General features: G+C 41.9%; 1 protein-coding gene across 4 annotated transcripts in view; it reads left to right on the top strand.

The window, feature by feature from the left end:
- LOC139548743 (cell adhesion molecule 1-like) overlaps positions 1 to 24,044 on the top strand; it is a 177,387-nt gene that overhangs the window by 131,392 nt on the left and 21,951 nt on the right. For all 4 annotated transcript variants that reach the window (XM_071358526.1, XM_071358525.1, XM_071358524.1 and 1 more), the window contains 6 exons: positions 418 to 564; positions 5,362 to 5,514; positions 8,249 to 8,386; positions 12,371 to 12,529; positions 18,488 to 18,584; positions 18,922 to 19,094. In XM_071358526.1, coding sequence (XP_071214627.1) covers positions 418 to 564; positions 5,362 to 5,514; positions 8,249 to 8,386; positions 12,371 to 12,529; positions 18,488 to 18,584; positions 18,922 to 19,094 — 867 coding nt within the window. The remainder of the gene's footprint in view (positions 1 to 417; positions 565 to 5,361; positions 5,515 to 8,248; positions 8,387 to 12,370; positions 12,530 to 18,487; positions 18,585 to 18,921; positions 19,095 to 24,044) is intronic.

Below are 24,044 nucleotides of genomic sequence, written 5' to 3'. Positions count from 1 at the left end.
CCTGATATCTAGAAGCTATTTTCGGGCATAAGACTCGGTGTCAAAAACATTATGTACAAAATAACTTACAAATAACGTGAAAGGCCACAATAGCACAATTGGTTACAGGATCGTAAAACAGCAGCCATCTCCTTCGGCGCTATTATTCTAGGCCCTTCTACTGTATTAGGAGGATTAGGAATGTGGCTGCAAGTACAGCCAACATATGTCTATAGCAGTCAGGCTGTGTTCACATCTCTGTGGGTGTGCTGAAGTATTATGCTGTTCAAATCCGTGGTCTGTTATTGTGCCAATGCTGTTTTGTGTGTCTCAATACCCAAATTATTAACATTACACAATGAAAAAAAATCTGAATGGCAGTAATTCTAGACTTTTCATGCGTTTTCCTCCTCCTCTTGTCCATCTGTCTGTGTCCAGTTGAAGGTCAAAACCTGGGGACTGATAATGTGTCAGTGATCGAGGGGGAGATGGCGACCATCAGCTGCAGGGTGAAGAACAATGATGACTCAGTCATCCAGCTCCTTAACCCCAACAGACAGACCATCTACTTCAGAGACGTCAGACGTAAGTGCTTCTCATAGAGATCCTATTAAATTATTAGAGGGGTTATGTCATAAACCCTCAAAGTTCCATAATGGGGCAAAAATGGCAGCCATCTTGGTCAGTGACAAATCCAAAATCGGTCTATTTGGAATGAATGGAAGTAGAGGCATACAGTAGGTGATGCATTTCCTGCTTTTACTTATTGCGGAAATTGCAAGTAAGGCATGTGATGTATCAGAAATTGTGTAATGGAATTATTATTGTCATATAATTATAAATACAGTTTATTCAGGTTTTATATACATTTTCTGCATAAATAGCCTCTAAAATATATGTAAACAGATCATAAATGTCTCAGATTTAGTTTACTTGAAAAGCTGTGAGTGCTATTATGTTATACAATTCTAGTACTTGTTGCATTTACAGCTTGTCTAAGTCCTATTATCAACTGATTGGAGCCAGTGTATGGCTGTGGATTGACTGCATTGTTTGAATGGAATGTTGGCATATTGGCAGTTAAAGGAGATGTTTCCTTTTCACAAACAAATCTGACATTTTATGTAATGGCATGTTATAGATGGTCCCAGACACCTATTTTGTGATTTCACATGTTTTTGAGAGACTTACCCCAAACAGAAAATCACTTCCTCATCCTCATTGTGCAGTATAAGGGTCTTGAGAAAACATCAACAAAGGTTTCAAAAACACCCAAATACATCCTTTTAGAAACGGCAAAGCTCTCAGTATAGTGATGCAGGTCTTTAGATGTTGTACATGTGAAATTGTGTAGTTCTGAACTTTATCCTCAATGTTATATTCCCTCCTTGCTCGACTCAAGCCATTTCCCCTATCCAGCTGTTGTTCCATTTTCCATGTAGTCTGCTGCTGCATGTAACTGCCAAAATAAAGGGAACACCATCATAAAGTGTTTAAATAGGGCATTGGGCCACCATGAGCCGCCAGAACAGCTTCATTGTGCCTTGGCATATATTCTACAAGTGTCTGGATTGTCCTGTGTGGAAGCACCCCATACTTTCACTTCGTATCCGTCATTTACTCTAGTGTTTCCTTTATTTTTGTCAGTTACACATAGAATGGACGGAGAGGTATCACTCGAGTCGCAAAAAAATGGAATATAACATTGCGGATAAAGTTTGGAATGACACAATCTAAAGACTTTTGTTCATGTTTTTTCATACTATACAATGAGGATAAGGAAGTGATTTGCTGTTTGGGATAAGTTTCTCAAAAACATGAAATCACAAAAAAAGGTGTCTGGATCCTCCTATAACATGCTATTTACATCAAAAATATAGATGTGGTTGTAAAAAAAGGTAACTAATCCTTAAATCTGAAAATGCTATGGAATCATTTTTCTATAACGGCCTGGCTAGCTATCTAACACATCCTTTCTAGTATTCTATGGTGTTGCTTCACTGGACACTCCCCCATCATACTGGATACTCTCAACAGGAAGAACATCGCTGGATACTCTACCGTTATACTGACCATTTCATGAGACACATTTCCAAAAGATGACACAGGTTATCTCCCTCTTGAACCGTATCTCAGGGTCTCATCTCAAGTACCATATTTCAGGGCCTCTTGTACTAAAATAAATCACTCTTTAAGGTTTTGGCAGTTTATGGCAACTCATCAGTTATGATGCTATTGGTGATGGCTTCATATTTCAAGGACTAGATTACAATACTGATATAAATAGGATGCTTTCTGTCCTTGATTTAATGTTTAATTGGCCATTGAGTTGATTTATTAATCATTTTGTTCATGCAATTTCCAGATAATCTCTTAGATAAGAAATCTAAAGAGAATCTAAGATTAGGACAATGTGTATGCATGAGCATATGGCTTCCTCTCGGTTCAACCTGAGTTTGCATGAGTTTCACTTGTTTGTGTCTTGGATTGGAGCCAACCTTCAAGGTGATATGAGAAACACTTCTTCTTGTTTTCATATTTCATCTCCATCCAAAATTATTTCACAAGTCTGAGTGGTATCCAGATTGGTGTTCTAATTTTCCACTGTATGGCAGAAAGTTACAGAAGGCTGAGTGTACATCTCTGTCATGTTTGTCTTGCTAATGTAATTGATGTGTTTTACCGCGTTAAAGGAGAGATTCAAATAAAGATAACACAATGACACCCGTGACAGCCTTGAATGCAACACAAATAGAATGGTGTGTGATCTATCAAATCTGTGTTTGAAAGAACTCTGGCCTCACATCTTTTCTCTATTTAGTCTCATATTCCACACAGCCTCTTTAACAGTTTGTCATTTTACCACTTATCCCATTTTAAAGCCAACTCACACTGGCAGCAATGAAAATGGCTGAAGTGCAATAGTCAAGTGTAATTATAGAAACAGTTGGGTGTCAGTAAATTGGCTGGAGTTAGTATCAGATATGAGTCAGAGCTCTGATCATATCTAACTGCTGCTCCCGGTTGAACATTACACCCGCAGCGGAGCCTGGTAAATCCCAGGGCAGCAGGTCTATTCTGGGCTGGGCTCCCAGAAGGCTGTGTTCTGTGGTGACCCCCCTCTGACTAGTGGCATTGTTACCTGTCACCAGGGCCTCTCTCTACAGAGTCAGCCCTTTGTGTATGAGGAGGAAAACAACCATGACACACAGTCACACAGGGAAAACAACAGACACAAACAGATACAGACACTTACACAAAACACTCTACCAGGATAATAATACCCAACATTTACCGTAGGGCTACACATCCCCCATCAAATCTACAAATGCACTAGCTTTCTCCGTCTGCTTCTTTTGGTTTAAATACCATAGAGTTGCTCAACAGAGCTATCAAGTCCACTCACTGTCAACCACCTGGGAAGTTACTGATCCAGCAACACTAACACAGTAACACTGTCCCCGAACCTGACGTTAGAGACCCAATGTCAAGGCTTTTACTGTTGCTTTATATATTTGGCCCAGTGCTCCAATACTTAGGGATCGAGGAAACAAACCAACTTTATGGATGTCATCATCAATTCATGTTGGTGTCATCATCAACCTTTATAGCTCACATACGGTACATCAAATCAAATCCAATCAAATTGTATTTGTCACATGCGCCGAATACAACAAGCTTACAGTGAAATGCTTATTTACAAGCCCTTAACCAACAATGCTTTAAGAAGTATTTAAACAGTAGCAGTAAAATAACAATAGCGAGGCTATATACAGGGGGTACCGGTACAGAGTCAATGTGCGGGGGCACCGGTTAGTCGAGGTAATTGAGGTAATATGTACGTGTAGGTAGAGTTAAATACATTACACCTGATGTAGAGGGCAATGATCCAACATTACTTATTGATTGTATTTTTTTTGTTGTTGCATTTTTCCTCTGAACTTGTTTTACAGTGCAACCCTGATGTTGGCTACAGCCTCTTTATAATCTCAACACACTTGAGTAATCACCTGTCAATGAACAAACTGCTTCATGCCAGCTAATTCCTCCCTAGCAAGGCCTTTGACTCTCAACGCTATGCCAAGGCTCATCGCTATCCTTTGAGGAGAGACTTCCAAAGACTCCTCAAATTATGAGACAGGATTGGGAATGAGGTTTCATATAGGAAGATGCTCAAAGGCCTCTGTAATGATCAAGATGCTGCCTGACATGGAGCTCTGACAGGAACGAACACTCCCCATGTTTTAAAGATAGGCTGAATAGATTGAGTTATTTAGCTCTGCGCTAATAGAAGACCTGATAAGGAATGGGTAGGTCAAAATATCATTACACTCTCCAAGGAACCATCTGGGGGTATTTATGTAAAACAGTGTTCAAATGGGGGGTTAACTGACGTGGAAAAAGATGTAGCTAAATGTAAGATGTAGGATGTTAAGCTAGGTTGCCACACTCAAAGCTAACTTGAGCAACACCATACTTCTATGGCACGCCAGTCCAAACTACAGATTTTTGTTCAAAACAGCTACTTTTTTATTTAGTATGGACCTCAAGCTCTTGTGATTGAATTCATAATGTATGTTACAGTACTTCTCCTTTTCCAGAATATGTGAGGTCTTCATGGGCACTTCTCCTATTTTCCTGCCCAGGGAGTGCTCTGTAGACTGGAGAGATTAAATGGTTTATAAATCAACTTTTATGAATCATTCTGAAACTCACTTTTCTTTTTAGAGACCTGGGTTGTTATGCTGAGGCTTTTTACCATTTAGGAGGCTTTTTTCAGCATAACTACTAGCTATATGAATACAGACCAAATACTTTTACTGCACTATTTCAGTATGTCTCTGTTCTCTCTGTTTGTTCCCTCTCGCTCTCTTTCTGTTTGTCTCTCTCTCTCTGTTTCTCTCTCTCTGTTTCTCTCTCTCTGTTTCTTTCTCTCTCTGTTTCTCTCTCTCTGTTTCTCTCTCTCTGTTCGCTCTCTTTCTTTCTCTCTCCGTTTCTCTCTGTTTCTCTCTCTTTCTGTTTCTCTCTCTCTTTCTCTCTTCCTGTTTCTCTCTCTCTGTTTCTCTCGCTGTTTCTCTCTCTTTCTGTTTCTCTCTTTCTGTTGCTCTCTCTCTGTTTGTCTCTCTTTTGTTTGTCTCTCTTTTGATTCACTCTCTCTGTGTCTCTTTGTTTCTGTTTCTCTTTCTGTTACTCTCTCTCTGTTTCTCTCTCGTTCTGTTACTCTCTCTCTCTCACACACACACACACACACACACACACACACACACACACACACACACACACACACACACACACACACACACACACACACATACCACAAACACACACACGTGTGTGTATCTCCCAGTCCTAACTGTCTGTCTGGCATCTGTATCTCCTCAGCCCTGAAGGACAGCCGGTTCCAGCTGGTGAATTTCTCCGACAACGAACTGCGGGTGTCTCTGTCCAACGTGTCTCTCTCAGATGAGGGACGCTATGTGTGCCAGCTCTACACAGACCCTCCTCAGGAGGCCTACGCAGACATCACTGTGCTGGGTAGGTTTACACACACATGCCTAAACTCACATGCATGAATGTACGCCTGCATGTATACACAAGTAACGTACACACACACATGGCACTATGTATGTACACACCATGTTATGTATGCACATTACATGGTGCCATATTCATAACTTAGACATTGCTTTCGACCACACTCTCACACATCCTATATAAACTGTGAATATACAATTATTTGAATGAATGTGTTTTCTTTATTAATCTTGTTATATTGAGTCCCACTGTTCCTACTGTCAGCCAATTAGGCTCTTACAGTGCTCAATAGCATGGTAATGAATAGGAACAGATGCTGCTATGGATAACAGAATATATCTATCTCGGACTGGCTTTGATGACTGACTGTTGAGTGTGTGAATCCTACTGAATGTTAACTTGGATGCTCTAAGTAGTTCCCTATTGAGAGTCATTTGTGACAAAAAGTGGAGCTACGGCGTGAAATTACACTAATAGTACAGCTGTGTTATACTTGCAGACATCCTAGGGGATTGAAAAGGAATTAAGTACACTTCAAAGTAATTACTCTGCTTTTAGAAATGAAATCTAATAGCAAAAAGTGTGAACTACGGGTGATTTTTAGGAGCTCTTGACGCGACACATCTTTCAGAGTTTTCTACAAGTGTCTCAGGCTGGTTTCCCTATGTGAGAGACGCGGAATAGATAATCAAGGTTGGACATGCTTAGCTTGTGTTCATTGGTCATGCTACTATATATGTTTTCTTTCTGTAAGGGGAAATTGAAATGATAGCCTATAGCATTGTGGAACAGGACATTATAGCCTATAGCATTGTGGAACAGGACATTATAGCCTATAGCATAGTGGAACAGGACATTATAGCCTATAGCGTAGTGCAACCGGACATTATAGCCTATAGCATAGTGAAACAGGACATTATAGCCTATAGCATTGTGGAACAGGACATTATAGCCTATAGCATAGTGGAACAGGACATTATAGCCTATAGCGTAGTGCAACCGGACATTATAGCCTATAGCATAGTGAAACAGGACATTATAGCCTATAGCATTGTGGAACAGGACATTATAGCCTATAGCATAGTGGAACAGGACATTATAGCCTATAGCATAGTGGAACAGGACATTATAGCCTATAGCATTGTGGAACAGGCATTATAGCCTATAGCATAGTGGAACAGGACATTATAGCCTATAGCGTAGTGCAACCGGACATTATAGCCTATAGCGTAGTGAAACAGGACATTATAGCCTATAGCATTGTGGAACAGGCATTATAGCCTATAGCATTGTGGAACAGGCATTATAGCCTATAGCATAGTGGAACCGGACATTATAGCCTATAGCGTAGTGCAACCGGACATTATAGCCTATAGCGTAGTGAAACAGGACATTATAGCCTATAGCATAGTGAAACAGGACATTATAGCCTATAGCATAGTGGAACAGGACATTATAGCCTATAGCATTGTGGAACAGGCATTATAGCCTATAGCATTGTGGAACAGGCATTATAGCCTATAGCGTAGTGCAACAGGACATTGTAGCCTATAGCATTGTGGAACAGGACATTATAGCCTATAGCGTAGTGAAACAGGACATTATAGCCTATAGCATAGTGAAGCAGGACATTATAGCCTATAGCATTGTGGAACAGGCATTATAGCCTATAGCATAGTGGAACAGGACATTATAGCCTATAGCATTGTGGAACAGGCATTATAGCCTATAGCATAGTGGAACAGGACATTATAGCCTATAGCGTAGTGAAACAGGACATTATAGCCTATAGCGTAGTGCAACCGGACATTATAGCCTATAGCGTAGTGAAACAGGACATTATAGCCTATAGCATTGTGGAACAGGCATTATAGCCTATAGCATAGTGGAACAGGACATTATAGCCTATAGCATAGTGGAACAGAACATTATAGCCTATAGCATTGTGGAACAGGCATTATAGCCTATAGCATAGTGGAACAGGACATTATAGCCTATAGCGTAGTGAAACAGGACATTATAGCCTATAGCGTAGTGAAACAGGACATTATAGCCTATAGCATAGTGGAACAGGACATTATAGCCTATAGCATAGTGGAACAGGACATTATAGCCTATAGCATAGTGGAACAGGACATTATAGCCTATAGCATAGTGAAACAGGACATTATAGCCTATAGCATAGTGGAACAGGACATTATAGCCTATAGCATAGTGGAACAGGACATTATAGCCTATAGCGTAGTGAAACAGGACATTATAGCCTATAGCATAGTGAAACAGGACATTATAGCCTATAGCATAGTGGAACAGGACATTATAGCCTATAGCATAGTGGAACAGGACATTATAGCCTATAGCATAGTGGAACAGGACATTATAGCCTATAGCATAGTGGAACAGGACATTATAGCCTATAGCGTAGTGAAACAGGACATTATAGCCTATAGCATAGTGAAACAGGACATTATAGCCTATAGCATTGTGAAACAGGACATTATAGCCTATAGCGTAGTGGAACAGGACATTATAGCCTATAGCGTAGTGAAACAGGACATTATAGCCTATAGCGTAGTGGAACAGGACATTATGTGTTGATGTGCGTGCAAGCAAGGGAGAGTGCATGCATGTTTTTGTGTGCATTCCTTTGTGCACACACAAACATGTGTGTGTGCGTCTGTGTATATGTGGGTCTGTACATACATATCTGAGGCTCTTGCTGTTTGTCTGTCAGTCCCACCAGGCAGTCCAATCATGGATTCCCGAGAGGATGTGGTCAGTGAGGGGAACGAGACAGAGCTCACCTGTACAGCCATGGTCAGCAAGCCTGCCGCCTCCATCAGATGGATGAAAGGAGAGCAAGAGCTGACAGGTCAGAGGAATAACAGCCTCCTCCACTTTCCCTCAGATATCATTCAGATATAACCCCAGCCAGGCAGCTTTAACTCTCCACAGCATCCTGCTGGAAACTGCAAATGCTCCTTTTACATTCAGGACTTGGTTTCACCCTCGTCACAATATGCTATATCTACTGATCTGTTCAAGGACTAAAGAGTGAGTATGGATATGAGTATTTCAGTTGTTCAATTGAACTAGGTATAGCGTTGACTTTGAGTATTACCTATTCATAAAGCACTGCGTTAGCTAACTGTCTCCTCAGCAATAGCCACATTACAACAGTTACCAAAGAAGCAGAGCATTTTAGTGCTGGGGTGAACTTGTAGTGGGCCTTTTCCAGTGACCAGATAAGTGGCTTCAAATGAACTCCCAACTGTTCACCACCCACTCACTACAGCCTCTCCCATCGCCCAGCCAGCAGCCTAGCTGTAACAGAACAGTGTGTAGGCTAAAGTACATCCCTATAGTACATCACTGAGGCACCCAGTATCTTTACTGGTTTAATACACTCATAAACCTGTGTCATCGCCAGACACCAGGGAGTTGATGTGGAATCAACACTCTCTCTGAGGAATCCGCCCGGCAACAGCCTGTAAATCTGGTCACAGCCGCGCCTACTAAGAGCATACGTTACCTGCTGCTGAAGGACCACAGCTCACACACCAGCAGCACGTTTGCTTCTGTTGATCACATGTTGTCTTTTGGTTGATCAGACTTCTGATTCAACGGTTTGAAAGCCTTGAACCTCACTTATTACCTTTAATTGCTAAGTCCTTTTATGAAAGTACTTTATTTGAATGCCTCAAGTTCACTGTAGGCTCCTGGAGAGAGGTGCAGTAGTGTATGGTACTATGGGGTGGTGCCTTATTGCCTCACATATGATCAAGAAGACCCATTTATTATTTAGCCTATCCATACACTACAGCAAGAGGGAGAGTTCATTTCATAGCCTGGTCCTGTTTACATAAGGACTGAATATCTCTGTCGTCAAATGATATACATGTATACAGTGGGGAGAACAAGTATTTGATACACTGCCGATTTTGCAGGTTTTCCTACTTACAAAGCATGTAGAGGTCTGTCATTTTTATCATAGGTACACTTCAACTGTGAGAGACGGAATCTAAAACAAAAGTCCAGAAAATCACATTGTATGATTTTTAAGTAATTAATTTGCATTTTATTGCATGACATAAGTATTTGATCACCTACCAACCAGTAAGAATTCCGGCTCTCACAGACCTGTTAGTTTTTCTTTAAGAAGCCCTCCTGTTCTCCACTCATTACCTGTATTAACTGCACCTGTTTGAACTCGTTACCTGTATAAAAGACACCTGTCCACACACTCAATCAAACAGACTCCAACCTCTCCACAATGGCCAAGACCAGAGAGCTGTGTAAGGACATCAGGGATAAATTGTAGACCTGTACAAGGCTGGGATGGGCTACAGGACAATAGGCAAGCAGCTTGATGAGAAGGCAACAACTGTTGGCACAATTATTAGAAAATGGAAGAAGTTCAAGATGACGGTCAATCACCCTCGGTCTGGGGCTCCATGCAAGATCTCACCTCGTGGGGCATCAATGATCATGAGGAATGTGAGGGATCAGCCCAGAACTACACGGCAGGACCTGGTCAATGACCTGAAGAGAGCTGGGACCACAGTCTCAAAGAAAACCATTAGTAACACACTACGCCGTCATGGATTAAAATCCTGCAGCGCACGCAAGGTCCCCCTGCTCAAGCCAGCGCATGTCCAGGCCCGTCTGAAGTTTGCCAATGACCATCTGGATGATCCAGAGGAGGAATGGGAGAAGGTCATGTGGTCTGATGAGACAAAAATAGAGCTTTTTGCTCTAAACTCCACTCGCCGTGTTTGGAGGAATAGAAGGATGAGTACAACCCCAAGAACACCATCCCAACCGTGAAGCATGGAGGTGGAAACATCATTCTTTGGGGATGCTTTTCTGCAAAGGGGACAGGACGACTGCACCGTATTGAGGGGAGGATGGATGGGGCCATGTATCGCGAGATCTACACCAACAACCTCCTTCCCTCAGTAAGAGCATTGAAGATGGGTCGTGGCTGGGTCTTCCAGCATGACAATGACCCGAAACACACAGCCAGGGCAACTAAGGAGTGGCTCCGTAAGAAGCATCTCAAGGTCCTGGAGTGGCCTAGCCAGTCTCCAGACCTGAACCCAATAGAAAATCTTTGGAGGGAGCCGAAAGTCCGTATTGCCCAGCGACAGCCCCGAAACCTGAAGGATCTGGAGAAGGTCTGTATGGAGGAGTGGGCCAAAATCCCTGCTGCAGTGTGTGCAAACCTGGTCAAGAACTACAGGAAACGTATGATCTCTGTAATTGCAAACTAAGGTTTCTGTACCAAATATTAAGTAATGCTTTTCTGATGTATCAAATACTTATGTCATGCAATAAAATGCAAATTAATTACTTAAAAATCATACAATGTGATTTTCTGGATTTTTGTTTTAGATTCCGTCTCTCACAGTTGAAGTGTACCTATGATAAAAATTACAGACCTCTACATGCTTTGTAAGTAGGAAAACCTGCAAAATCATCAGTGTATCAAATACTTGTTCTCCCCACTGTATATTAGAATAGAGAGGACATATTTGGCTTGTTGAGAGGATGAAATATTTAGAAGGAGCGAATATAAGCTAAATGCCATCCTCGCCTCCAGTGTTAGAGAAGTGGAAGTCAATTTGTGTTTATGAGATGTCAGGCCCTCTAGGAAGGGCTGGTGTGGTGTGGGTACGTTAGACAGGCAGGCAAGCAGACAGGCTCGTTAGATTAGTGAAATGCCACCATGTTGAACAGGGGCTAATCCAGACTGGCAGAGGAGGACGTGGACGGACCAGGAAGTCACGTCCTTTAGCACCTCTGGAAACACAGCTCACTTCTCATAAGCAATTCATTAGCTCCCCACTGGGCACACACTGGTTGAATCAACATTGTTTCCATGTCATTGCATTGAAATTATGTTCAACCAACGTGGAATAGATGTTGAATTGACGTCTGTGCCCACATTGAGATCCAAGTCACAAATTGGTGATATACTTAGAGAACTGTCAACGATTAAAAATAGAAACTAACACAGGTGCCTAATCCATGTTTGTTCTGCTACGATTATTACTGTATATCTGCAGAGCAAAACCACCTTTGTCTAAGGTTGTTTTTCTCTCAGGATGTTTCCCTATGTAAGTGTCATTGGGTTAAAAGCTATAGCAATGTGCATGTTAGTGTATGTGGTCAGTGTGTATTGGAGCAGCAGTGTGAAGCCTTCTCTGAGCCCTAAGCGTGCCCCCCTGTGACTGGCTGGTCGGCTGGCGGAGATGGAAGTGTGCTGCAGGTCACAGAAGGCCCTGTAATTATTTCCTCACTTCATTAAGTGCAAGTAAACCATCACACTCAGCACTGCAGCTAATGTGCTGGCCCTGTGGCATTGTAATGCTCTCTAAATGAATGCCCCTCTGACAGCCAGACACATGTAGGAACCTGGGGGGCAGCTGATTACTGTAGGGGTTAGCCTGGACACCACAGAACAGAACCCCACTCAGCATCCAGGATGTTGCATAGACACACACTCGTTAACAAACCACAACCACATCGTCCCTACCTCACGTTGGACTCAATGAGAATCTGTGGGTTCTAAAACCACATCAAGTAGGCTTAAGTATATGTAATGATTTTAAGGTGTAAAGGGTGGTCAAAGTTACCTTGTTTTTAGCCTGACTGCAAAACTTGTGCAGTGTGAAACAGAATACATCCATTGCAGTAGATGTTAGTTGTGTCCATGTGAATAACCAGGTGATGCTAGTCAGATTGTTTTAAGCTGACTCAGTAACCCCATGCTCTGTATGATAGTCTGTTGTGAGTTGAGACATCTCTATAGACTTTGGTTCCATCACACCTTTGTATGTTATATTGTTCCTAGGGGAGATGACGGTGGATGAGACCTATGACAGGATGTTCACGGTCACCAGTCGGCTGAGACTCACTGTGTCCAAGGAGGATGACGGAGAGCCAGTCAGCTGCATCATCGACCACCCAGCCGTGAAGGACCTCCGGGCACAGAGATACCTGGAAGTGCTATGTGAGTGACCCGGAAGTGAAACAGGCATGACCTGGAAATAGAATGTTATTGACTCTCGTAGTCCCTATGGGATACAGTGCCTCAGAAAGTATATAAACTCTTTCACTTATTCCACATGTTGTTGTGTTACAGCCTGAATTCCAAATGGAATTCCACACATCTACACACAATACCCCATAATGACAAAGTGACAAATGTTTTATTTATTTATTTATTGCAATTCATTGAAAATGAAATACAGAAATATACAATTTACATACGTATTCACACCCCTTTGCTACTTCAAATTGAGCTCAGGTGCATCCAATTTCCTTTGATCATCTTGAGATGGATTCCACCTATGGCCAATTAAATTGTTTGGACATGATTTAGAAAGAAACACACCTGTCTATATAAGGTTGCACAGTTGACAGTGAATGTCAGAGCAGAAACTATACCATGATGTCCCAGGAACTGTCCGTAGATCTCCGAGATAGAATTGTGATGAGGCATATATAAAACAATTTCTAGAGCACAGTGGTCTCCATCATTGGGAAATGGAAAAAATATGGAACTACCCAGACTCTGCCTAGAGCTGGCCGTCCGACCAAACTGAGCAACCGGGAAAATTAGGATCTTGGTGACCAAGAACTCTTACAGAACTACAGAGTTCCTTGTCTGAAATGGTAGAACCTGCCAGAAGGACAACAGTCTCTATAGCACTTCACCAATCTGGGCTTTATGGGAGAGTGGCTAGACGGAAGCCACTTCTGAGAAAAAGGCACATGATAGACTTGAGTTCAGCTAAAGCCCAAACTTGAATCACATTAAATCTATGGAAAGACTTGATGATTTCTGTTCACAGCCGCTCGCTTTCTAACTTAACAGAGCTTGAGAAAATCTGTGCACAGCTGATATAGACATACCCAAGACGACTCAAATCTGTAATCGCCAGCAAAGGTGCTTCTACAAAGTATTGATTCAGGGGTGTAAATAATTACAGTTGAAGTCGGAAGTTTACATACACCTTAGCCAAATACATTTAAACTCAGTTTTTCACAATTGCTGACATTTAATTCTAGTAAAAATTTCCTGACTTAGGTCAGTTAGGATCACCACTTTATTTTAAGAATGTGAAATGTCAGAATAATAGTAGAGAATGATTTATTTTATTTCTTTCATCACATTCCCAGTGGCTCAGAAGTTTACATTCACTCAATTAGTATTTGATAGCATTGTCTTTAAATTGTTTAACTTGGGTTAAACGTTTCGGGTAGCCTTCCACAAGCTTCCCACAATAAGTTGGGTGAATTTTAGCCCATTCCTCCTGACAGAGCTGGTGTAACTGAGTCAGGTTTGTAGGCCTCCTTGCTCGCACACGCTTTATCACTTCTGCTCACAAATGTTCTATGGGATTGAGGACAGGGCTTTGTGAAGGCCACTCCAATACCTTGACTTTGTTGTCCTTAAGCCATTTTGCCACAACTTTGGAAGTATGCTTGGGGTCATTGTCCATTTGGAAGACCCATTTGCGACCAAGCTTTAACTTCCTGACTGATGTCTTGAGATGTTGCTTCAATATATCCACATAATTTTCCTCCCTCATGATGCCATCTATGTTGTGAAGTGCACCAGTCCCTCCTGCAGCAAAGAACCCGCACAACATGATGCTGCCACCCCTGTGCTTCACGATTGGGATGGTGCTCTTTGGCTCGCAAGCATCCCCCTTCTTCCTCCATACATAACGATGGTCATTATGGCCAAATAGTTTTATTTTTGTTTCATCAGAGGACATTTCTCCAAAAAGTACGAACTTTGTCCACATGTGCAGTTGCAAACCGTAGTCTGGCTTTTTTATGGTGGTTTTGGACCAGTGGCTTCTTCCTTGCTGAGCGGCCTTTCAGGTTATGTCAATATAGGACTCGTTTTACTGTGGCTATAGATACTTTTGTAACTGTTTCCTTCAGCATCTTCACAAGGTCCTTTGCTGTTGTTCTGGGATTGGTTAGCACTTTTCCCACCAAAGTACATTCATCTCTAGGAGACAGAACGCTTCTCCTTCCTGAGTGGTATAACAGCTGCATGGTCCCATGGTGTTTATACTTGCGTACTATTGTTTGTACAGATGAACGTGGTACCTTCAGGCGTGTGGAAATTGCTCCCAAGGATGAACCAGACTTGTGGAGGTCTACAATTATATTTCTGAGGTCTTGGCTGATTTCTTTTGATTTTCCCATGAAAGGAGGCACTGAGTTTGAAGGTAGGCCTTGAAATACATCCACAGGTACACCTCCAATTGACTCAAATTGTTTAAAGGCACAGTCAACTTAGTGTAAGTCAACTAACCAACTGGAATTGTGATATAATGAATTATAAGTGAAATAATCTGTCTGTAAACAATTGTTGGAAAAATTACTTGTGTCATGCACAAAGTAGATGTCCTAACCGACTTGCCAAAACTATAGTTTGTTGACAAGAAATGTGTGGAGTGGTTGAAAAACAAGTTTTAATGACTCCAACCTAAGTGTATGTAAACTTCCAACTTCAGCTGTATGTAAGTGAGATATTTATGTATTTATGTTTCTAAAAACATGTTTTCACTTTGTAATTATGGGGTATTGTGGTTAGATGAGTGAGTTTTTTAATATATATATTTTTTTACTTCAGGCTGTAACACAAAATGTGGAATAAGTCAAGGGGTATGAATACTTTCTGAAGGCACTGTACCGTATATGAATGAATTAGATCATCAATTCTGTATCTAGTTAAAATACCTGTCAGTCCAGAGTTAGAGATTCAACTTTACAATACGTCTCCTGGAATGTAATAGAATCACCTCCAGGGAAAAGTAACTTTTGATGTAGTGTTGTGTAACATGAAAGAAGAGAAACCTGCACGCTCTAGTCTTGTGTCAAATGTGATTTGCTGTTTCCTCCAATGGTTTATTGATTGAAGAGGTAAAACAGCCGTCCTTACACACTGTAGAACATCAGAGAAAGGTTAAGCTAACCTTTGGTAGTCTGTGTAGAATATTCATTTATTAACAGAGACGAGTGCTTTGCCTAACCTTTCTAGGCAAAAGGGAAAGCTCAACTTGAACCACTTGACATTTTGGCAATCTTTTGCTAACATAGATAAGAGAAAAAAATATATATATTTTACTTTATAGTTAGACTGTCTGAACACATAGCCCTTTTCTCTATATGTTTAACCAAGGGGCTATGTTCAAATCAAATGTATTGGTCACATACACGTGTTTAGCAGATGTTATTGCAGATGTAACGAAATGCTTGTGCTTCTAGTTCCAACAGTGCAGTAATGTCTAACAAGTGATATCTAACAGTTTCACAACATATACCCAAAATACACGTAAATCGAAGTAAGGAATGGATTAAGAATATATATACATATATGTCAGAGCGGCATTGGACTAAGATACAGCGCTTTCTTCACCACACTGTCTGTGTGGGTGGACCATTTCAGTTTGTCAGTGATGCGTACGCCGAGGAACTTGGAGCTTTCCACCTTCTCCACTCCGGTCCCATCGATGTGGATAGGGGGTGCTCCCTCTGCTGTTTCCTGAAGTCCACAATCATCTCCTTAGTTTTGTTGACGTTGAGTGAGAGATTATTTCCTGGCACCACACTCCCAGAGCCCTCACCTCCTCCCTGTAGGCTGTCTCATCGTTGTTGGTAATCAAGCCTACTACTGTTGTGTCATCTGCAAACTTGATGACTGAGTTGGAGGCGTGCTTGGCCACGCAGTCATGGCTGAACAGGGAGTACAGGAGGGGGCTGAGCACCCACCCTTGTGGGGCCCCAGTGTTGAGGATCAGCAAGGAGGTGTTGTTTCCTACCTTCAACACCTGAGGGCGACCCATCACGAAGTCCAGGACCTAGTTGCACAGGGCGGAGTTCAGACCCAGGGCCTCACGCTTGATGATGAGCTTGGAGGGTACTATGGTGTTGAATGCTGAGCTATAGTCAATGAACAGCATTCTTACATAGGTATTCCTCTTGTCCAGATGGGACAGGGCAGTGTGCAGTGTGGTGGGGATTGCATCGTCTGTGGATCTATTGGGGAGGTAAGCAAATTTATGTGGGTCTATGGTGGCAGGTAAGGTGGAGGTGATATGATCCTTGACTAGTCTCTCAAAGCACTTCATGATGACAGAAGTGAGTGCTACTGGGCGATAGTCATTTAGTTCAATTACCTTTGCTTTTTAAGGTACAGGGACAATGGTGGTCATCTTGAAACATGTGGGGACAACAGACTGGGATAGGGAGAGATTGAATATATCTGTATACATTACAGCCAGCTGGTCTGCGCATGCTCTGAGAATGCGGCTAGCGATACCATCTGAGCCGGCAGCCTTGCGAGGGTTAACGCGCTTAAATTACTTACTCACGAGAAGGAGAGCCAACAGTCCTTGATAGCGGGCCACGTCGGTGGCACTGTGTTATCCTCAAAGCGTGTGAAGAAGGTGTTCAGCCTGTCCGGAAGCAAGACGTCTGTGGCCGCGACGTGGCTGGTTTTCCTTTTATAATCTGTGATTGTTTGTAGACCCTGCCACATACTGGGACTCAACTTTGTCCCTATACCGACCTTTAGCCTGCTTGATTGCTTTGTGGAGGGAATAACTACACTGTTAGTATTCTTCCATATTCCCCGTTTTCTTGCCCTGGATAAATGCGGTGCTTCACGCTTTCAGTTATGTGCGAATGCTCCCATCTATCCGCGGTTCCTGGTTGGGGTAAGTTTTAAAAGCCACAGTGGGTACAACATCTCCTATGCACTTCCTGATAAACTCATTCACAGTAGCGGTATATGTGTCGATATTATTTTCTGAAGCTACTCTGAACATATCCCAGTCCACGTGATCAAAACAATCTTGAAGCGAGGATTTTGTTTGGTCAAACCAGCGTTGAATAGTCCTTTCCACGGGTGCTTCCTGTTTGAGTTTCTGCCTATAGGAGGGGAGAAGTAAGATGGAATCGTGGTCCGATTTGCCGAATGGAGGGCGGGGGAGGGCCTTATATGCATTCTGGAAGGTAGTATAACAATGGTCGAGAGTTTTAGCAGCGAGAGTACAACAATCAATATGTTGATAGAATTTCAGGAGCCTTTTCTTCAAATTTGCTTTGTTAAAATCTCCATTTACAATAAATGCAGCCTCAGGATATGTGGTTTTCAGTTTCTATAAAGTCCAGCGAAGTTCTTTGAGGGCCGTCGTGGTATCGGCTTGAGGGGGGATATAGACCGCTGTGGCTATTATTGATGAGAATTATCTCGGGAGATAGTACGGTTGGCATTTGATTGTGAGATGTTCTAGGTCGGGTGAACAGAAGGACTTGAGTTCCTGTATGTTATCATAGTTACACCATACGTCATTAATCATAAAACATATACCTCCACCCTTCTGCTTCCCGGAGAGATGTTTGTTCCTGTCGGCGCGATGTACTGAGAACCCAACTGGCTTTGATAGCCAGGTTTATGCAGTCCTATACCACTGAAAGCCTTAGTCGGTGGAGTTGAGCTGAAAATATACTGGTCATACAAGAGTAATAATATAAGCAATGGAGGAATGGCATTGTCGTAGCCAGCCAAAGCACTCTCCTAACCTTCCCAATGCATTGCAGCATGGTCCTTTGTAGCTTAGTTGGTAAAACATTGTGCTTATAACAGCAGGGTAGTGGGTTTGATTTCCAGGACCACCCATATGTAAAATGCACGCATGACTGTAGGTTTCTTTGGATAAAAGTGTCTGCTAAATGACATTTGTTGTTATATTATAGCGCACCGACAAATGGCTCTTTCACTGGTTTGAACATACAATAACGCTTTTTTTTAGAGTGACTGAAAGCATGAGTCAGGTTGAGATAGGTGTACATTGCTAGAGCTGTGAATATGATATGAATTAGAAAGTGTGCACTGCTTCTATACAATATGTATGTGAAAATAACATCTGTCTACTTTCAGATCAACCAGAAGTGAAGATCGTTCAGGCGTTCCCTGAAGGTTTAACGAGAGAGGGAGAGAATCTAGAGCTGACTTGCATAGCAAAAGGCAAACCACAGTGAGTATCCATCCATCCACACATATCATTTAATACTAGTTAACAGTACAGCACTCCACTCTGTCCTTAAAAATGCCAACATAGACAACTACATGACATTTCCAGGCTTCCTATATCCCTTTTCTGCCAGCCAAAGGACTCCCCTAACCTTTCCAATGCATTGTAGCATTTATATGTTACCAATTGCTAGTGTGTTTTGTGTAAAATGCATCATTAGGAGGAACCTGCCAATGGCTCTCCCACGCTGATCTGAGTTCAGACCTTTAGAGTGAGATTTGGTCTATTGACGGGGGTCGTGCAGGGTCTTTCTGATATGGCTGGTATTTGTGTCCTCCAGGCCCCATCAGATCAGCTGGCTCAGAGTGGATGATGATGTGCCATCTCACACCGTGATCACCGGCTCTGACCTCTTCATCGAAAACCTCAACAAGTCGTACAACGGCACGTACCGCTGTGTTGCCTCCAACACCGTGGGAGATGCCTACGATGACTATATCCTCTTTGTATACGGTAGGTACTGTCATGGCTACTGTCGCCTGTCGTTTGTTTTGCGATTCTATCTATATTTGGAGATGAGTCCAGGCCAGGTGGTCTGTATTGCTGATACAGGATGTGTCGAGTACGCAATCGTGGCCTCTCACTAGAATTCGCTAAATTTTCCATTGAAACTTCTCATGTGTCAGTTCACTGATTACAGGTTTCTCTGGGTGAATCTGTCACAGAAACCATGTCACTGACGCACTGTAACATAGCAACAGATGGCTCTGACTTACTGATTTATTCTGACTGACACCTCACAGACTATCCTCAATCTAACTTGTAGCTTACGTATGAATCTCTGACTTAGGTTACTGTGGCACTTCTAGCAATGCCACTCTGAGATTGTATTTCTGTAAGTGCTCTTAGGCAGATGGTGACATTTGTTTGTCCCTCTTAGTCCTCTAGTGATCATCTCCTGAACAAAAGCATGGAACGTGCTATTAAGTAACAGTTCAGGCCTATTCAGGGTTTCATCCTATGACTGAAGTCATAATTGGCGCCCCATCCGCTCTCATCCATTAGAGGCATGATTCACTTTCCCTCTGTAATGTAATTGTCATACAGTTACTGTATCTACAGGAAGAGGTTTGAGGTTTGGGAAGCAGGCTGTAGTCTTGCTTCCATATGGATCCTTTGTTTGGAATATGATTACTTTTGGCTTTGAACAACACACATCTTGTATTTCCAAATAGATTTAGCTTCATAAAAGAGCTTGTGAGAAATTAAAACTGCCAGAACAGGAAACATTTTCCATACACACCATCCTTTGATTTATGTTGTTTTGTCTTTTACTTTCATACTTGTTTTGGCACATTGGATTGATTGGGAATGTGAGCTGACCATTTGTTTTGGAGATATACCCCTCTCCCATGCATAATCAAGTTCTATAGTAGCCGTCTCTTCATATAGGCCCTCCTCACGTCTCCATATTGCAGTTTCCTACATTTCTTTGAAGGAACAACCTGCTCCCTACTCAACAGAGATAAACTAGACAAACTGCGGTACACTAAAAAGACTTGTGAATGAATTTCCATGGTGAAAATGTGTGTATGCCGGTGCAGCAAACATGCTAGCATGTGTGAGCTGTACATGTTTTGTAGTAGAATTACCTATTTGTATGCCTTTGGCACAATGAAATATCCCATCTTACAGAAATAGCTTCCCACCACAAGTCTTTTTCAGTCTTTTACCACCTCAACATTAGAGACAGCATATCTCTGGTGTTATCAGTGCAGTCTCTATTATTTTAGTTCGAGTATTAATGAGACACTGGAGATTTGTAAAAGGTGTTGATAACGCTTTGAGTAATTAAGTTTGAGATTCTAGGTGAAGAGACTGCTGGGTGGGTTTTTCTGTGTACATTATCCTGTTTTCTACTTGTATTAGGCCCAGGAGGAGCCCATTAGTGTCTAGTGTTGGAATCCACAGCTGCTATCTCTTAGTATGTCCCTGATGTTCATTAATGTGGATCTGTCAGAGGACTGTGTGCAGTACCATGTCAAAGCTAGATGACCAGGAACCTAGCTAATGTAGTGCAACAGGAGAGTACAGTATGTGTACCAATGGTCTGTGCTGTTCTAGATATATTAGATATGCATATGTGTGCTACTTTCTGAGAGTTGGAATATACAGTATGCTACTCTCATCTTGCCTCTGCCTACCGCTGCACTAAAACCACTTTATCCCTGACACTAGAAATGTTGTGTGTACTCTGTGTACTCTCCTACAGTAAGTAAAAAAAAGCATACAGTAAGTAACAAAGCATGTTTAGTTGTCAGTTGTATTCTGGTCTAAGGGTGAGAGAGAAGGTAGTTAGGCTGGTTGGCCTCCTCTGCTGGTTCTGCGTTGTTTTCAGTAGACTGTGAGTGCTGGTCTGTGGTTGGTTGACATCCGGTGTGGGAGTAAACTGGTTCAAAGCAACTAGGCTCCCAGCTACTGTAGGCTCCCACCAAACTCCGTTCACTGTACAAAGCTGACCTGGTGCTATAACTCACACATACTGGCTGTTGGCAGGAGAACAATTATGTATTTTGCTCAAGGGTTTGTTCTGCAGTTGACTCTCTGACCCAGAGATTTCCTACACGGCCATGAAGTCAAAGATTCCCATGCAGCCATCTGGGCGTCAAGCCCAGTCAGAAAGTATGCTCAAATATGGCTCTGTTGACCCTGACTTGGATGAAGCGCTGTTGTGAAAACAAACGTGTTGAATCACACGGATTCTGAACCATCACCCATCTCTGCACCATAGAACAGAATAACTAATGAAACATCAGGCTGCAAATTAATAACCAAGTCATGCAGTCTCAAGAGAAAACATAGTTTAATGTGTTTTGAAAAATGCATCTGAGGACATTGTTGTGCTGTATTACTTAATGGAATATTTGTTTGAGTCAGAAATCTCCGTTGCTATGTATTCAGAATTGCTAACAAGCTGAAGAAAAATAAAGTTTTTTGGCTGCCAGGTTTAAGAGGGCATAGCTAAACAATTTCTTCCGCATTGTTTCAGTTTATGCTTAGAATTTCTCATATCAAATGTTCTTACAAATAGAAATGTACCCTGAAAATATGGCACCTCCAAATACATTCATATTTCAGCTCTCATAATGTGGAGCCAAGAGTAATCCAGCCTGCAAATTGCCCATGGAGAATACTTGTTTGCTAGACTATTATATGTGCCATATCCCATCCAGGCCTTTGTGGCAGCCTCTTATCCCTGGCCTGCATGCCCAATTTCCCAGACTCTGACATTTCAGCTATCAGACCGCCTTCGGTCACAGGGAAAGAAGAAATCCCCTATAAATATTGTTTGCGGAGAATCTGTTCCTGATATCCCCTCACCTCTCCCCCCTGCTCCCTCCTCCCCCAGAAGCGACATTATGCCACCATTGATGTTTTATCATTAGTTTGGAAGTGTGTGGTCCCCTACTGTGGGCTTCTGATGGGCACAGACAGTAAAGGCATGAAGACAGCCAGACAAATTTCTCCCGCTGTGACTTGTCTCCAGCAAGGGGCCGGCGCTATCTCTCTGTGCCAGAAACAGGAAGATATTCCTAGTGGCAGGGAAGCTTTCCAGTCTCTTAGCACCGTTGCATACCTGTATTGGCCTCCATTTTGTAATTCTCATTATTTTGTTTTTGGTGTTATGAAAGGCCTTGTCAGTACACTATCAGTCTGTTGTTGTTGCAAGGGGTGCAGAAGAACTGCAGGGGAGAGCGCCAGAGTTGCTTAATGCACTGCTTAACTTAATTACTGGAAATAATCCCTTAATATGTTAATGTCTAACTTCCCAACTACCCATTGAATGTTTATGAACAATATTGGGCACATTAAGTTAATTTTTCACACTACAGTATGAGTATACAAAATAGTAAATTAGATGTGTTCATTCCAACCTATTGGCCTATTGTTAATGAGTAGAGGTTTAACTTCTTTGGGGTAGGCAGTATTTTCACGTCCGGATGAAAAGCGTGCCCAGAGTAAACTGCCTGCTACTCAGCCATAAAAGCTAGTATATGCATATTATTAGTATATTTGGATAGAAAACATTCTGAAGTTTCTAAAACTGTTTGAATGATATCTGTGAGTATAACAGAACTCATATGGCAGGCAGAAACCTGAGAAAAAATCCAACCAGGAAGTGGGAAATCTGAGGTTGGTCGTTTTTCAACTCATTCCCTATTGAAGATACAGTGGGATATTGGTCATGTTGCACTTCCTAAGGCTTCCACTAGATGTTAACAGTCTTTAGAACCTTGTTTGATGCTTCTACTGTGAAGGGGGGCCGAATGAGAGGGGATTGAGTAAGGTCTGCCATGAGCTGACCATGCGCTGTCCATGCGCGTTCACGTGAGAGTTAGCTTGCGTTCCATTGCATTTCTGAAGAGAAAGGAATTCTCCGGTTGGAACATGATTGAATTTATGTTAAAAACATCCTAAAGATTGATTCTATACTTCGTTTGACATGTGTCTACGGACTGTAATATAACTTTTTGGACTTTTCGTCCGTACTTTCCACTGGACATGCACGCGCGTCGTGAGTTTGGATTGTGTACTGAACGCGAGAACAACAAGGAGCTATTTGGACATAAATGATGGACATTATCGAACAAAACAAACATTTATTGTGGAACTGGGATTCCTAGGAGTGCATTCTGATGAAGATCATCAAAGGTAAGTGAATATTTATAATGCTATTTCTGACTTCTGTTGACTCCAACATGGCGGATATCTGTTTGGCTTGATTTGGTCTCTGAACGCCAAACTCAGATTATTGCATGGTGTGCTTTTTCCGTAATGTTTTTTTGAAATCTGACACAGTGGTTGCATTAAGGAGAAGTGGATCTAAAATTCCATGCATAACAGTTGTATATTTTATCAATGTTTATTATGAGTATTTCTGTAAATTGATGTGGCTCTCTGCAAAATCACCGGATGTTTTGGAACTACTGAACATAACGCGCCAATGTAAACTCAAATTTTTGGATATTAATATGAACTTTACCGAACAAAACATACATGTATTGTGTAACATGAAGTCATATGAGTGTCATCTGATGAAGATCATCAAAGGTTAGTGATTAATTTTATCTATATTTCTGCTTTTTGTGACTCCTCTCTTTGGCTGGAAAAATGGCTGTGTTTTTCTGTGACTTGGCTCTGACCTAACATAATCGTTTGGTTTGCTTTCGTCGTAAAGCCTTTTTGACAAGTGTATCTTTAAAATGGTGTAAAATGGTGTAAAATGGTGTAAAATACATGTATGTTTGAGGAATTTTAATTATGGGATTTCTGTTGTTTTGAATTTGGTGCCCTGCAGTTTCACTGGCTGTTGACGAGGTGGGACGCTACCGTCCCACGTACCCTAGAGGGGTTTTAAGTAAGATTGGAATTACCTGATATCAAACACTGTGCATTGTCAAA

This window comes from Salvelinus alpinus, chromosome 22, assembly GCF_045679555.1.
Source record: "Salvelinus alpinus chromosome 22, SLU_Salpinus.1, whole genome shotgun sequence".
Taxonomy (NCBI): domain Eukaryota; kingdom Metazoa; phylum Chordata; class Actinopteri; order Salmoniformes; family Salmonidae; genus Salvelinus; species Salvelinus alpinus.
Note: the sequence above shows the minus strand (reverse complement) of the source record. Positions and strands in the feature narration are given on the sequence as shown.